At 40.6% G+C, this 17,857-nt stretch overlaps 1 protein-coding gene across 6 annotated transcripts in view; it reads left to right on the top strand.

Moving 5' to 3' along the window:
- The window catches only part of LOC146352756 (pro-neuregulin-1, membrane-bound isoform-like), a 273,614-nt gene that overhangs the window by 230,992 nt on the left and 24,765 nt on the right, over positions 1-17,857 (top strand). For 2 of the 6 annotated variants that reach the window (XM_084834791.1, XM_084834788.1), the window contains 3 exons: positions 1,749-1,875; positions 12,436-12,494; positions 17,415-17,438. In XM_084834791.1, the coding sequence (XP_084690917.1) occupies positions 1,749-1,875; positions 12,436-12,494; positions 17,415-17,438 (210 nt within the window). Of the gene's footprint in view, positions 1-1,748; positions 1,876-11,854; positions 11,923-12,435; positions 12,495-17,414; positions 17,439-17,857 lie in introns of all 6 variants that reach the window. The other 4 variants (XM_084834792.1, XM_084834789.1, XM_084834794.1 and 1 more) reach the window with 2 other exon arrangements.

The following is a 17,857-nucleotide window of genomic DNA, read 5'->3' on the forward strand; positions in this document are numbered from 1 at the left end:
TTGGATATCAGATTGGCTGTTAGAACCGAATTCCTCTCTCTTTCAATGTTTGAAAAAGCTTGAATAGGAGCACTTGCACACCAGCTAATGAGGAAATAATAGTTCTAGAACAAATGAAGCATAAAGGAATGTTATAATTCCAAACTTATTGAAAGACTGTGGGAACACTATAATGGGTTATTAAATCCACCTTAAATCAGTAATAGAGGAATTGGGTTCAGGCATGAATTTAAAATTTAAATTATGGAAAGATAAAAATGTGTTTTGATAGAAATATTTTCTGTCAGTTGTAATGTTTTATCCAGTTCTGTCTGTATCATAAAACATGATACAGAGCTAGAACAAGTTAAAGATATGGTTAAATGGACATAAACCATAGACAGAAATGTGTCAGTGAAGACGTGGAAAAGTCTGCGGAACAGAGAAGATAGATTTTAATTAAATATGTCACTTTATTTATTTATTTATTTATTTATTTGTTGCATTTATATCCCCGCCTTTTTTCCTCCAAGGAACTCAAGGCAGCGTACATGATCCTCCTCCTTCCTCCATTTTATCCTCACAACAACAACCCTGTGAGGTGGGTTGGGCTGAGAGTCTGTGACTGGCCCAAAGTCACCCAGTGAGCTTCCATGGCCGAGTGGGGACTAGAACCCGGATCTCCCGATTCCCAGTCCAGCACTCTAGCCACTACACCACACTTTGAGAAAAATGTATACAAGCTATGGCTGGGTGATACATTATTATATATAAAATGGGAATTATTTGCTGAAGTGATAGAAATGTTGGAAATAAAGAAGTGATCTTTACCATATTTGGTGGGAATGTCCTATGACAAAAAATATTGGAGAGAAATTAATAAGATAATGGCAACAATATTAGGTGATGCAATTCTTTGAGACCCTAGGTTTTATCCAGGGTCTCTCTGTCACTCTGCTAGTGCAAAGCTTCTACCGACTGGAGACTCTGTTATTTTCCTAATTGTTTTATGCTGTCTTGATTAGCAGGATTTGTTATGCTGCAATTTTATTGTTATTTTAAATTATGATATTTTGCATATGTTTAATAATTTGTTTTGTTTGCCTTGATCTGTAATCTGCCAAGAGAATATTTGTTGATGAATAGCCATATAAACTGAATCAATCATAACAATTAAAAAGGGGCACACAGGTGAGGACTACAAAACCCCTTGGCTTGCTTCCCTGCAGCTTCTCTCCCAGTTGTTTTCCTCCTCTGCTGACTTCCAGTAATGGATGTGGCCTTAGCTGGGAAAAAAGCCTAGGGAGGAGGAACTACAGGGAGGTAAGTGGTGGACATGGGGAGGGCTCAGCCCTCCTCACCTATATGCTACTTTTACTGTTAAAATCTGACTATTCTGCTTCCTCTTTCTACATGATTGGGGCATTTCTTTACTTAAACACACAAAACTGCTACTGTTGTGTCTAGTTATGCTGTCTTGTCTAGGAGACCTGCTTTGGGGGGGCTACAAACCACCTTCACCACTCCCACAACTGACATTACAATGTGTACAGTAGATGTGAGTGAGGATGTAGAGATCATAGGGTACATCCCATAATATTCTGGACAAGGTGGTAATTGTCATTTTCTTTCTAACCAAGAAGCTGAATGTTTGTTGTTGTAATATTTCACCAAACAATGCAAATAGTAACATCTCTAGTTTGAAACTGTTCTGTAAAGTGTATAACCAAACGACATTCATCCCTCTCTACTCCCTTTGTTTCTTCTAGCCACGTCTACATCTACCACTGGGACAAGTCATCTCACACGATGTGATGTAAATAAGAAAGGTTTCTGTGTAAATGGGGGCGAGTGCTTCATGGTCAAAGACCTCCCAAATCCAAGATACCTATGCAGGTAAGGAAAACTTTTCAATTTCTTCAATGAAGCTGTAGCATTTATTGTCAAACATGTTTACTCTATCACCTAGTAAATACTTTAGCATTAATTATTCATCCAAAAACTGATGACAGAATAGATGTATTTTTTAACCTCCAAAACATGTATAATAGTCTAGTCCTCAGCGTCCTCTTTTCAACTATTTACTAATGTAAAACAGTGAATTAGTCCGTACTTGACTGCTCATCACAGGGTTGGCTTGAAAACAATCAAGTATACTATTAGGGGTGACACCTATATAATAGGTATTGAATCTAACTGCTGCTAAAAGGCAGCACCCAGTTTAATAAAACACTGAATGAAACATATAAAATCAGTATTTTGGCAGCATACAACAGTTACTGTTTAAGTCTGTAATGCTAGATTTAATTTTATAGGTGTAATATATGAGAGCTGTTTCTCATGTAATGTTTAAAGGAGCTGAGCTGCCACCTATGAGTCACTCCTGTATTTGAAAAGACATGCAAATATCTTGTCTATATGCGAAAATTAGATTAAATTAACTTGCAGCATTTTACCAGAAACAAGAAAGCAAACTACACATTCATCACACACACACAAATGTAACTCCTATTTAAAAGCACATTAAAACAAAGAGAGGGCTGTTGCTGATGCCCTGCTTTTGAGTTTTCCAGTGTCATGTGGCTGACCGATGTTGGAATGGGAACAGAGGCTAGGTGCTAAATGGATTTTTGCTTGGCCCAACAAGTCTGTTCTTATGCTTGAAAAGCTTAAATGTTGTTTGTTTGTTTGTTTGTTTGAAATAATTTTATGCCACCTTTAAATGTAAAAAAAAAGCCTCCTCAAGGCAGTTTACAAAATATAAACATAAAACAGTAATTTCTCTCTCTCAGAGAGAAAATATCAATGACGATTAAAAAGTAAACTATGGAAGATATGATTAGTTGCATGTAACAAATACATCCCTTTGCAGCATTGTATTTTTAGATACTTAATAAATATATGTTGCATTTCCAATATTGTATTTCTGATGTACAATAAAAATTGTATTTTTATGTACATCAGAAATATTTAGTCTCTAAGATATTTCATCTAATCAATTAAAAAATACTATCTAAAGGAGTTTTCAGATGTCAATTCCTGCAGCAAGGTCTATACCAAACCAGAAGCTCAACAGGAAGACTTTCAAATACAAGGCACTGCTTATTGCAAACCATAAATGCTGGCAGCATTGTTCCTAAGCCCCCCTTTCTCTAATTCTTTTTGTTTAGCAACATTAACTTTTACATTATTTGTCATATGCTAATCTGAAAAATTAGTCAACAGTATTTGTGGGGAGCCTCCAATTTCAAACCCTGATTGTGCAGGGAGCCTAGGTGCAGCAACCTCCCTGCAGCAACCTCCCAGCCTCACCATGGAAAATGGTGGGGCTGGGACAACAGGGGTGCAACAGATGAGCTGGGACAGCAAGCATGGTCCTGCTCTCCCCCCACCCCCACCCAACATTCACTTTCAATACAGCTATACATTTAATTAAATTATTTAGAATTTTAGGAGCATGATATTTCTTATCCTCCATATAGGAACTCAAATAACAAAGTGCATGAGGGCACAATCCTATCCGGATAGTCACTAGCCTCCGAAATCAAAGGATGCCACCTATCTTATGCAGGGCGGCTAGAGCACGGAGGGGATCCTCTCCTCCGTGCTCCTGCCGCCCTGCATTTTGGCTAGATGGGCAATTTCACCCATCTAGCTGCCACTTCAGGGACAGGGAGAGAATGAGCCTGGAGACCTGGTTCTGACCTTGGATCTCAGAAACCGAGCAAGCCTTTGTCCCCCCGAGATGCTGTCTAGGGGCACAAGACTGCTCTCTCCAAAGAATGCCAAAAAGCAATTTTACCTGACTGTTGAGCCCATTGCAAGACTACTAGCTGAATATTCAGATTAAGCGAAAACAAACTCCAGATGAAGTATCATTATAATAAAAAATAATACATGTCAATTTATCCAATAAATGTGTTCTATCTATAGATAACTTCCCATTTAAAACCATAAAAACTATGTAGATTTTTTTCCTCTATAAGCTTTGATCCACATAAAATCACCATCAAAGGAGCTGGTTATATACTTGTTCAGTTTCAAAAATAGATTTTTTGCATTTATTTTGCTCTTCCTTTTCTCTAGCTAGCAAATATACCTGTTCAGACATTAGGGATATTGTTTTTCTTGCTGCTTAAAGGTTTGAAGCTTTAGATAATGAATTCAGTATTCATATTTCTTGATCAGAATTATGATTTTCTTACTCGATCCAATCTTTCCAATATAATTTTGATTAGCGATGGTTGGAGGAGTCCTACCTGTTAATCAAAACAATTGTATTCAGATGAGCAGCAAAATGGTAATGCAAATAAGATGGCAGAGTTAGAGAAATATTATCAGATAAGTCTGTATTTCTTGTGATCTTGCTAGATTTGCTTTTGTGGGCTTCAGCTCACCAATGGGATCTATTTTGCTCAGACATTAGCTCAGGCAAATATACCTGTTATATATATTAGCTCAGGCAAATATACCTGTTCAGACATTAGGAATATTGTTTTTCTTGCTGCTTAAAGGTTTGAAGCTTTAGATAATGAATTCAGTATTCATATTTCTTGATCAGAATTATGATTTTCTTACTTCATCCAATCTTTTCAATATAATTTTGATTAGCGATGGTTGGAGGAGTCCTAAGTGTTAAAACAATTGTATTCAGATGAGCAGCAAAATGGTAGTACAAATAACATGGTAGAGTTAGAGAAATATTATCAGATAAGTCTGTATTTCTTGTGATCTTACTAGATTTGCTTTTGTGGGCTTCAGCTCACCAATGGGATCTATTTTGCCCAGTAAATTGTCAACAGGGAAACTTTACCTTCTTTAAACTACACACATTAGTATTAGTTTAATTATGGACATATCCATATTAGCATTTAATAATGGAGTTGATAGGAAATGGTGCAGCTGATAATTAATTCTTATGACCCAGTGTAATAAACACTATTTAATCATGAAACCAAAATAAACAATATATTTAAAAGAATATTAAAATGTATCTGCTTTTATTCCTTCAAAGCAAAACTTTAGAACTAGACATTTGTGGCCAAATAATTATCTGGGTAGCTCAAACCAGTATATGAAATTCAGACCAACTGCTGCTACTCAGTGAAAAGCCCCCATTGCCTCCTTAGTGTTGTAAGGTCATAATGCTGCAGTGACTCTAGAAGCCACAAATGGCAGATTTTGCTATCAGATAGCAGTTTCTACACCTAGTCACCATGAGCCCCCTTCTTGACTCCTTCCATTGCCTGTCCATGTCCTTCCTGCCAGTGTTGCACAGCCCTTCCTGTCACTAGACCCTGTATTTCCTGGGTTTCACCCTTGGTTCCACCTTTCTTCTCCATGTCTCTACCATGCATTTTTTCCTCAGGTCCCTGCATTTCAGGCCGCAGGCTACTTTGTTACACTTCTACAGTCAACCTTCTCTTAAGCAGGCTCCCTGGCACTTCTGTCCCCGACCCCCTCCCTATAGCCTATAGCCCATTCTCTTCATCATCAGTGCCGTCTCCCTGATTACCGCTTCTTGCATCAGTTCTCAGTCCCCTCAAACCTCATTCTCTTCAGGTTTAGTCGTATTTATTTATTTATTTGATTTATTAGATGCCCATCTGGCCGGCTACCGAGCCACTCTAGGCGGCGTACAATACAAATAATAACACAAAAGACTACAAATTTACATAATCAACTGAACAAAACAACATTGCTCTAAAAAACCCTAACCCATCCCAAATGCCCACCTGAACAGCCAGGTTTTCAAAGCCTGGTGGAAGCTCATCAAAGAGGGTGCATGGCGGAGGTCACTAGGGAGGGAATTCCACAGAGTGGGGGCCACCACAGAAAAGGCCCTCTCCCTATTCCTCACCAGCATAGCTGTCCTGGCTGATGGGACAGACAGAAGGCCTTCCAACGCCCATCTCATTGAGCAGCATCCCTGGTGTTGCTAGAGGGGCTCCTTAAGATATACTGGGCCGGAACCATATAGGGTTTTAAAGGTCAATGCCAACACCTTGAATTGGGCCCGGAAAACAACTTGTAACCAGTGCAGTTCCTTCAGCACTGGAGTGATGTGGTCTCGCCGACAGCTGCCTTTAATCAGGTGGGCCACTGCGTTCTGCACCCACTGCAAATTCCGAACCGTCTTTAAGGGTAACCCCACATAGAGCGCATTACAGTAGTCTAGGTGAGAGGAGACCAGGGCATGAACTACTGATGGGAGCAGATGGTTAGGGAGGTAGGGGCGCAGCCAGAGTATCAGATGGAGTTGGTACAGCGCCGCCCAGCTCACAGCTGACACCTGAGCCTCCATGGATAGCTGGGAGTCTAAAATGACCCCCAGGCTGTGGACCTGGTCCTTCAGGGGCAGCCGCACCCCACTGAACTCTAGGTCAACATCCCCCAAACTCCCCTTGTCTCCCACAAAAAGTACTTCAGTTTTGTCGGGGTTCAGTTTCAGCTTAGTCCTTTCCATCCAGCCACTCACTGACTCCAGACACTTGGACAGGATTTTTACAGCCAACCTTGGTGAGAATTTAAATGAGAGGAAGAGTTGCGTGTCATCCGCATATTGGTGACACTGCACCCCAAACCTCCTGATGATAGCCCCCAGTGGATTCACATAGATGTTAAATAACATCGGGGAGAGAATAGAACCCTGTGGCACCCCGCAAGTGAGCAGCCAAGGGTCTGAAGTCTCCTCCCCCTGAGCTACCCTCTGGTACCTGCCAGAGACAAAGGAACAGAACCACCATAATACAGTGTCCCCTATACCCAACCCCTCCAGGTGGTCCAGGAAGATACTGTGGTCGACAATATCAAAAGCCACTGAAAGATTGAGGAGAATAAGGAAGGAGCATTCGCCCCTATACAGAGCCCTCCCCATATCATCCACCAAGGCGACCAAGGCCATATCTGTCCCATGCCCAGGTCTGAAGCCTGATTGAAATGGATCCAGATAATCAGCTTCTCCCAAGTGTGCCTGCAACTGCAATGACACCACCCGCTCAATCACCTTGCCCCGAAACAGCAGATTCGGAACTGAGCAAAAGTTGTTCAAGTCTTGGGGATCCAAGGAGGGCTTTTTTAACAGTGGTCTTATCTCTGCCTCCTTGAGGGCTGATGACATCACTCCCTCCTTGAGGGAAGCATTCACCCCCGCCTTGATTCCCTTCCTAAGTCTCTCCCTGCAGCTCATAATGAGCCAAGGTGGGCAAGAATTGAGGAAGCAGGTGGTCGGCCTTAAAGATGAAAGCACCTTATCCACCTCCTCAGAAGGAAGAAGCTGGAACTAATCCCACACAACTGGTCTGCCACTGGCCTCCCCTCATTCACTAACTGTATCCAAAGTGCACGGAAAAGCACTCCTGATCTGGTCGATTTTATCTGCAAAATGCTTTGCAAACTCATCACAGGAGGCATTAGAATGCTCCATTGGTTCTGGAACAACTGGGCCAACCAGGTTCCGGACCACATGGAACAGCCTCCTGGGAGAGCACTGTGGATGCGACAGAGGCAGCATAAAAATTCTTTTTTGCTGCTCTTATCACCACATGGTAGGCTGAAGCTATAGCTCTAACCTGTGTCCGATCATCTTCGGAGAGAGATTTCTGCCACAGATGCTCTAGCTGTCTCACCTTCTGCTTCAGAACTCACAACTATGGAGTGAACCATGGTGCAGTCTGAGCTCTGTTCAGAGGGAGAGGACGTTTCGGAGCCATCTGGTCTAATGCCCTGGTGATTGCAGCATTCCAGCCATCCACCAGGGTCTCGACCAAGTGGCCATTTGAGTGCTCCAAAGAATCCCCAAGCACAGTCAAAAATCCATTTGGATCCAAAAGATGCCTGGGGCGGACCATCTTAGCAGGTCCTCCACCCCTGCGGAGGAGTTGTGGAACCAAGAAGTTCAACACCACCATGTAGTGATCTGACCATGACAAGGGGGTGGTGGATATACCCCTGATTTCCAGATCACTCCCCACCTCTCTGGAAATAAACACTAGGTCTAACGCTTGACCGGCTACATGGGTGGGCCCAGTTGGAATAGGGTTCAGCTCCCAGGAAGTCATGGTGTCCATGAAGTCCCGAGGCACTCCCACAAGGATGGCCTCCGAATGTACATTAAAGTCCCCCAACACCAACAAATTAGGGGACTTCACGTGCACATCAGAGACCACCTCAAGCATCTCGGCCAGGGCAGTGGGGTGGACAGTACATGAGCAGAATCCGCAGACTGCCCTTCAGGCCCAACCTCCAGTACATACAGTCAGCAACCCTGGTCTCCCAGAGAGGGAGTTGGGTGAAGAGCCACTCCCCCTCCCTGACCTCCAGCCCTCAGCTGCTGCGCATACGAAAATCCAGCCGGGCAAATGGCTGCAAGAGTGGGAACAGCAGCCTCATCTAGCCAGGTCTCCTTAATACATGCCAGGTCTGCACCCTCACCCAGGATCATGTCATGGATGAGAGATGTTTTATGGGCAATGGACCTGTCATTACACAACAGCAAACCAAGGCCAGGGGATGGAGTCACGCATCCCGCAACCATCCTTAGGCTCTGGACAGGCCCGGAACAGGGGACAGATATTGCACATCTCTCCCCTGTTCCCCTGACCCAGCACGGCCTGCCCCTAGCGCTCTGCCAGCATCTGCCACCCAGCCTTGGTATGTTCTGGCCCCCAGAACTCCCCCCACTGCCTCTGCCAGGTGGACACATGCCTCCCACACTTCTGCCTATCAGGTGGGCACCCCACCCCTAAAATCACAAACACAACCCCAAAGCCCACCACCCACCAACAGTTTTTAAAAGCTACAACCCAGGCCTTCTGCTCCCTTTTGGCTCCCCTGAGTGGTTCACCCAAGTTATCAGCCTTTCAGGGTTGACTGAAAGCTGTGTGTTCTTTCTAGCAGGGAGGGGCAGAGCGAGCTCCCTGCAGCTCTTCCCTCTCTGGCCAATGTATAGGACTAGGTTGGCTTCCCCCCTGTGATGATGTTCTTACCGGCAGACAGGAGGTACAGTCTTCCAGTGGCCCTTGGTTCTCCAGCCAACAGATGAGGCCAGAGTCATACCCTTCAGGTTCCTTTTTCTCAGTCCACTCTCTGTCCCCTTCCTTCAGCCTCCATTCTTCTGGTTTCTTTATCTATCACCCCTACCTCCAAGAACCTTTAACTGGTCTTCAGCCATTTCCTGTGCGAGGTTTTAATCCTGCCAGACTGTCATTTCCTGCTCTCCAGCATCTGTGAGGGAACTAAACATTCTGAGCCAACGCATCTGACCAGCCAGTCCGTGTACTAGGGATCACCACCACCAACTCAATGCAATATAGATAATAACACAAAACCATTTCATTATTCAAACTGAAACAGCCGAAATGCAGAACTGAGAATTGTCAAATATCTGCCTGTGTAACAGCTGTCTTTAAAATGAGCATATATGTATGGAAGCTTGGCAAAAAGAATGTTCTATAACTGGCAGCTCTAAAGACCTTGCATATCCCTGAACAGAAGCAGACAAATTGGCGGGTGCAGGGGCGGGGGGGTGGGGGAGAGAGAGAGATTTGATGTGCTAATTAATGCTCAACACTATATTACTGGCCCCATATACAATTTATAATTAAAAAAGCAAATCCCAAATCAATGGAGAGTTACTGTAGTTCCTGGGTTTAGCACAGATGAAGCCCTGGCCACTGCTGTTTGGCTACTCAGCAAATGGTGGTCCTCTTATGACAACATTCCTATTCCCACATAGGTAAGTATCCAAAATCGTAGTAGCAAGCAAAAGAAAGGTCAACGTAGTCAAAGTGCCAGCCAGACCCCAGTCTGAATATTTAGACTGGAAGGCTAACTTGAACAGGCAAATCAATGTGAAGGCCACACTGGAGACTGATTAGAGTTCCAGCGTACAGCGTTTGCCATATATTTCTTGGTGTATCCAAATAAACAGTGCTATACAAATGTCTAATTATTACTTCACTGTTTATTAGCAGACACACATTCCTGTCAAATATAGAAATACAGTTTTAATACAGTTCTGTCTTTGAAGCAAAAAAAAAAACAACACGCTTGAAATGTGTATCTGGATATTTACACCTTTGCTTTGGCAGTACGTTCACATTCTTCCACATGGTCCACCTCTTGAGAACCAAAGCAACATTTCTTGAAGCTTGAACAGAATATTCTGTATTTTTCCATTATGGTTAGGGTTGCCAGCTTGTGATTTTAAGTGCTTGATGGTGAGTTTTTGTTAGGCTGGGAGCAGGGCCTGGCAAGCTTTCAGTGAAATATCTGAACAAGGGAAAAATACCAAATGGGCAAATAAAAAACTTGACTATTGAAAAAATCTAATTACAGCTCACATGAAAAATAACTATAAAATCATAATAGCAGATATCTTTGAGTCAAACTTTGTCCGCTACAACAGAAAATAATTCCATGCAATGTCTGCTCTTGTAACTTGTAAACATGAAATCAATGTGTGGAGCAAATATTTGCGAGAGGCGCTCTTGCTTTATAAGATTCCTTTTTAAGCTATATCTATTGGCAAAACCTCACTTTAGTACTTAAAGTTGTTATGTCATTTTAAGTAATTTTAAGTAATACTATAAAAGTAGAGGGCTGATTAACTACAAAGAAGCCACATTGTTTATTCCTTTTTTATTTTTAGGAAAATTAAGGTCTGTTTTGACCATATAGAATTATATCACCTAGTATTTCTGAAAGTGAAGGACATTATAGTTTCTGGAGTATTCAAAAACAGAGAATCAGGCTATTTACAACTCTTAAAGCAATGGTCATGATGGGATGTATGAGAGACGGTGATACTCCAAAGCATTATCACGGAATAAATGTAACACATCCAGCACCTATGAACTGGCAACCGTTATATTAATCCAAATAACAGATAAATTATGCAGCTGTATTGCAGTTCACAGGATTCTTAATACATTTCCAGTTTGCCAATTTGGTGGAAAAAAGAGTAATGCATTATTACTTCTATAGAGGACAGTGATGAGAGTTGCCAGGATTCAGGTAGCAGAAAGAATTTCATTAGCATTCTGGCATAAGGGTTTCATTCTTATAACCTAAATTGAACTTCGTTTGCACAAAAGGTGCTCTGTAATATGGGAGAAGTTATCTCTGTCATGACTGAATTCCAAGCATGCATTCATCTTTTTCTCCACTTCCTTCGAGACATCAGGCCATTGCTTTTTTATTTCTGACTTAGATTCAAGTTAATTGCTGCAGTGGTGAAGCTCCTTCAGGATCTGCTCCTTCAAGGCACTCCAGAAGCTTTGAAGCAGCGATTCCCGAGGGGGTTGGCCCGTGTCCCTCTTGTCAGGAAAGGCGAGGAGCATGGGGAGCCTCCAAGGGCTGCTGCTTTGAGGCACGTGGGGTATCTTTACGTGGTGGTTCCCAAGGAAAGGCGGGAAGCATGTGGAGCTGCTTTGGGGAGGGGCCTTGAGGGATGGCTCCTTAGACAACCTTTTCCTTTTCATCTTTTACAAAACATGGCATAAAAATAAACATTAACTTATCTTACTTTACCTCGTTTAAAAACAAATATGAACTCAAATGACTTGACAAAAAAGAGGTGAAAGAGGTCAGTTGAACGCTTCCAATGTAAATCACTGCTGGAATCAAGTACTCATGGCAAACAGAAAATGTGCTCTAAACTGTGTGCGTTTCATGACATAGAATTTGTATAATAAAATTACAGTTTAAGCCTATGCAATTAGAGTATCTTGGCTTTGTCCATTTTCATCCATTTTTTCTCTCTCTCCCAGAGGTCTTTTAGAGGAGTTTCATGTTCCATAGGAAACAGAGTAGCATTCTCTCTGTTCACGGGTTCTTCAGTTTTTCGATTGCTGATCACGTTTTTGCCCTTTAGGTGTGTACCTGGATTCTCTGGAGCAAGATGTGCTGAAGTTGTACCCATGAAAATGCAAAACCCAGAAAGTATGTTCTAAAATAATATGAAATCTGTTTTCTCCCCCAACTACAGCAATCAAAATCAGTCTCACTTGGTGTTTTCACCCATCAGTCTGAACTGGGTTCTTTTCCTTCTGCCTCTGACTTGGTACTGTGCACTTTAATCTGTACAGTATAACATCAATGCACTGCTTTTCCCCATCATCATTATTATTATTATTATTATATAACAATAGTAATAATCTGCAAGCTTTCTTATGTAAGTTCTGAAGCTTTCCCTAAAAAGGAAGCTGTGTAATGTGACCACTGTACTGATTTCATTTTGCCACTGCCTCCATCCACCTCAGTTTTGGCATTTGCAAATCAATGTTTTTCTTATAACCTTCAGCCTTGATGGCAATGAGAAACAGATCCAGTTTCTGAAGATGAACTCACCAAGTCCAGGCCACTCACACTAAAGCAGCCTCTTTCTTAGTGTGTATTTACCTCTTCTCTTTTTCTCTGTTTTCTCTACCTTTTTGTTTTTGTTTTTGCTCTCAGGTGCCCAAATGAATTTACTGGTGATCGCTGTCAAAACTACGTAATGGCCAGCTTCTACAGTACGTCCACTTCCTTTCTGTCTCTGCCTGAATAGGAGCATGCTCAGTTGGTGCTGCTTTCTTGTTGCTGCATCTTTCCTCAGATTTTCATCTGTAACTAAATGGATTACATGAACCCTAATGTAAATTGCCTCTGCCTGTTTGCATGGGAATGATAGCACAAGCAATTTCAGGACTTCACCTAGATTGGCTGGTATGATTAAGCAAATTCTAAATAACAGCTGACATTCCCTAGCTTCAATAGAAACATAGGCGTTAATTAATTAATTATATACAAATATAAAACAAATAGTAATTTTGCAAAAAATAGTAATATAGCAGGTTGGATTTGAAAGGTAATTTACATGGTAGTCTTTGATCAACCACAACCAATAAAAGCCTCTGGGGTGGGGGGAAACACTGAGAAGCATACGTGGTTGATTTCATCTTTCTACTTAGTTTTAGGAGAATTATACAATTTAGCACAAACACAAGTGCATTCTTACACATGGAATATACTTCGGAATCCAAGATTTATACAGAGGGTGTGTGATCCTGCTTCTATTGAACTACAAAGGATATGCTTTCTCTCTGCTTTACATGGGGGTGTTTTACTTCGCTTTGCTCTCATTAGGGTAGTTTTTTGCCTGGGATCTAAAGTACTATTTTAGATGAGCCTAAGCACTTGGGCATGCCCTGAAATTTTGGGGAACACTGAAGAGGTTTCCCATATTTTCATGCTTAGTTAGTATATTACCAAATGTTATTTGATCAAATTACCAGTAGCATAGAAAGTATTTCTTGATGGTTCATTCACCAGCAATGAAAGATTTCATCTACTGCATGCTAGCTCAATTTAATTTCCTTTAGTACATAGCCTTCATTGGACATAAAGGTCCATCTTCCACATCTATGAACAAAAAAAGGTCTATCAATAATTTATAATAACCATCCCCAGCATTACTCTCCTAAATCCCAAGTGTTTAACAGGAGAGGGGAGATTACACTTCATAGTGCCAAAACGTTTATCTTAAGTACTAAAAAGCTCATTAGCATACAGCATTGGAAGTTTTCTTGACATTTGTATTGCCCAAATAAAAACAGGTGTGAAATAATTTTCCAACCTACTTTTATTGCTTAAAAAAAACCATTTTAGATGACCACGAATAGATGAAGGCATATAGTTAACAAGGGGACTAAGTATGCCTACTTAGAATAATAATTTAAATGATTTATATATGTGTTGCATTTTATACGTATTAGCCGTTAAAATAATTCACTCTGATTCAGGGTTGCTTCCCTGGAATACAGTCCTAAATCCTTCTTAATCATTGACCATTACATATTTTGAACCCCCAGCCTACAATTACTTTTTCTTTACTTTTACATAAAATGTATGCACCACTAATCCTTTTTTTTAAGCCATTATCATTGATGTCACTTTGTAATGTATCCAGTGAACATACATTATATCCCACAAGAAAAATCAATAAGGAAGCACTTACAGGCTTTTTTTAAATGGCCAAGTATAAATGAAGACATACAATTTAAAGGAGACGTTTGCCTGATTAAAATAATTATTTGGAAGTTATATTTGTGTTGCAGCTTGTCTACATATTATACCATTATGGCAAAGCAACTAATGAAGATTCTTTTACAATTATAGTCATTTTAAAAGATATGTCTTTACTAGCCGGTGTCACTGCTGGAGAAAAACTATGGACGTTATTTTTAAAATAATGTTAAGTGAACCTAGGAATTTTAGAGAGAAGACTTCAGTAACCTGCAACTACTTCTGTTGTAGATTTCTAGAGTTTCAAATAATAGATCCCACAGTGAAATCTTGCCCCTATAAAACACCTCTCTTTCAGTGGGGCCTGATTTGGAGGGACATTCTACAGTTTGTTCGATGTTTTCAAGCTGCTCTGCCATGAAATGTCTCAGGGTATTTTCAAAGCCCCACCTACTCATACTTTATATATCTTAAATAAGGATTTTACATGGAGATGGGTGTCATTAATTGTGCTAGACGTTTGTCATAACGGCCCACCTTCAAGTGGGTTCAACCTGGAACTAGGTAAAATTGGCATATTATTTTGTTGACATACAGGTAGAGTTCCATCATCAATATCAGGCAGGCATGAATCCCAACCCCAACTGCCAGAGAGCCAGCAAAACTACCAATATATTGATTCAAGACAACTTTGCATAGTTTTGGAATGAGATTCCAAAACTATGCTTGTTTCATAAAGAGAGAATAGGACGCACCACTTTGCTACAAATATCTTTAATTCCACATCCGAAGCTAGATGTTATCACATTATTTCAAATATAAACCAACATAGTTGGTAGTATTCCAGTCTTGGCTAGTTTCAGTCATAGATGATTTTTTATTATTATTACTAAAATCAACATGAAAGCAGAGCTCCAATGAAAGCTATAAGCATGACCCATCCCCCCATGGGCACAACATAGTTCTCCCCCATCCCAACCCCTCCACCTCTGGTGCATGCACAGCCTCATTGGTGCTGACAGGAAAATGCCAGCAGGACTCTTGAGTCTATGCTTCCACGCATAGGCTGCTGTGTTCTCAAGGGGATGGATTTTGTTCCATTGTATTTAAAGGTGTTTTCTTACTAATCTATCACAAATTATAAAATATAAAACAATCCTAGCAGATTAAACCAGAGTATATGAGATTATGGGGCTTTCTGAAATCAAGAGAACTTTGCTATGAATATCGAATATCAATTGGAGTGGTGTGCCTTATTCTGGAGTTTGAATGAGTGATGTATGTTCCCTCTGCATGTTTTTTTTTGTTAAGGTTTACCTGCCAGAATGTATTTTCTGTAAGAACCAATTTCCCATTGAATTCTTTCAAATAGAAGCTGTCTGAAATGAGTGACTTTCACTGGAATTAAATTCCACCTAGGCTGTCTACCTTACCTGCAAACTAGCATAAATCCAGTAATATATATGCATGAGCATGGCACTAATTCTATTGAAGATTTAACCAAGTTTTCTATGCAACTAATATATATTGTTAGTAGTGTTCATGTAGGCATGTAATACAGGCTCTTTAGGGGGGAAATCTCCATAAATTTGGATTTAACCCTTAAAATGTTACTGATAATGTTGGCCTTGTTTAAACATACAGGACAGAAGAAGTAGCTTTTGTCTTTAAGGGAATAGCACAGGGCTCAGCAACTGCTTTCCTAAGGTAAACATAGCAGTTACATTTTGATACAGGAAATAAGTGATAAAACATAATGCTGTGAGTAATTCCAGATGTTAATGTAAAGTAAACACCATTATATTATAGAACATATAGTGTTGTGTGTATACCCACTTCATCCCACCAGAGTGGGGTTTCCAATCCATATCAGCCTGTCCAAAAATAATTCCAAAGCATCTGAATAAACAGACACAATTGGTACTGTTTGTTTGTTTATTTATTAAAATATTTCTAACCCAACTTATATCAAGAGATCTCAAGGTGGAATATAATAATAAAAACAATTCCACATAAGACCACAATCCATTATACTCCTAAACAGTATAAAATCAGCATTAAAATCCAAGCAAACAAATCAAAACCAAGCTACCATCAATAAGACCCTAAAGCTTGGGTAAATACGCCTTAACCAGGCACCAAAATGTAGCCAGTGTCAGTGCCACTCAGGCCTCCATGGGATAAACATTCCATAACTGGGGTGCCATAGCCAACAAACTCCTCTCTCACATTTCCACATGTACAATTCCAAATGGTGGGCCACAGAGAAGAGCCCCCTCAACACATCTTAATACTCAGGCAGGTGTATACTGTTCATTAGCTGAGCTCACTGCCACAAAAATTGCTTTATTGATTATCTCCAACAGTATGGCCAGAGCATGACAAGTCCCAGTGAAAGGGAGCCAAGCACTTGTGGCCTTTCTGCTCCTGGCCGTCATGTACTACAGTTACTGGAGATCCATTATTTTCTGTTTTCCAGTTGATAAACGAAAGTAAGGGAAGGCAGGAAAATGAGTTGCATCCCTAAAGAATTTCAGTGGAGTGACTGTTCTGAAACATTATGGTGCTATAATGTTTTGCAATGAGGAACAGTTTTAAAATGGGTTTGTAGTGAGCCTGTTCCTGATCAGGAAGCATCCTCTATTCCTACAACCTCTCCTAAGTTTTCCATCACAGATAACGATCAGCCAGTGCTTTTCATATATGTGCTTCCAAATGAACTGAGAAATGATTCCAGCTGTTGGGCAGGTAACCAAATATGCCCCCCCCAAATTGGTTGTGGAAGAGCACAAGAGATGGCACTGTCACTTCAGACATCCCCATTATGAAAATTTGGTTCTAGATAAGCTAGGACTTAGCTTGAAACTACACAGGATCACTCCAGTGAAGATTTCCTTACCATAATTTGGCTCTGCATGCAATAGAAGGAAATTTGATACAGCCCAATGTAAGGGAAAACATAAGAGGAAAAGGGTTGCCCTCCTAGAATCTATATTTTTGAGGCCTGCTATGGGTTATATGCATAGAGATTAACAAGTTTCACATATAGATCGTTTTGTATCCACATGTTGGGCAGATGGAACAATAACAAGAAGATACAATAAAGAGCCTGTCACCATAATACATCAGCAATATCTTTAAGGGTTAACATACATTGGTGTATTCACCATGCTTTATAGATTATCTACAGATGCCAGTGTCTATTGGCTTTAAGCCATAGTTTCCTTAATAGATACATGAGCCTGCCAAAGCTTACATGAGCCCTGCCACATTAACCTCATGCCATTCGTCCTGTCTCAGTGTGCAGACACCCAATAGGTATAATAATATCCATGTGTAATTTGTTTGTTTTTTTCAGTACAGTGTATTGCTCTTTTCTGAAACTTTTCCCTTTTCTTTCTTTTTATGTCAACTTTCTGCATTGGCAGAGCATCTTGGGATTGAATTTATGGGTATGGACCAATCATTCCTTTTAGCTTACAGATTTTAGACCCTGAGAGATTGAAAACCTTTTTATTCTTCCCCGCTCTTCAATTCCTAACCAATTTCTTTATGCTTTAGAAGGGATTATACAGCTATAACTGCCTTTGTCACCTCCCTATCTGCACTTAACTCAGCATTCAAAAACATATATAAACTGCTGTGGATTATGTATGAGGCGGTCATAAAAGAATGGAAATTGACTTTTCTGTTAGATTGCTTGGCACTTCTTTAACATTTGCTTTTTCTACAATCTAGTGTTGCTGCTGTGTCTTAGAAGGACCTACCAAATTTCCATCTATCAGAATATGAAAAAGAGTGGTCTTTCTGAGAAATGGTGGCATTTCAGAGCCCCTGTTTAATAAATAGGGAGCCTCTATTGCTATGACTA

The sequence above is a fragment of the Heloderma suspectum genome, chromosome 2 (genome assembly GCF_057233095.1).
Source record: "Heloderma suspectum isolate Gila_16-S chromosome 2, 16-S_ref, whole genome shotgun sequence".
NCBI classification, from domain to species: Eukaryota; Metazoa; Chordata; class Lepidosauria; order Squamata; family Helodermatidae; genus Heloderma; species Heloderma suspectum.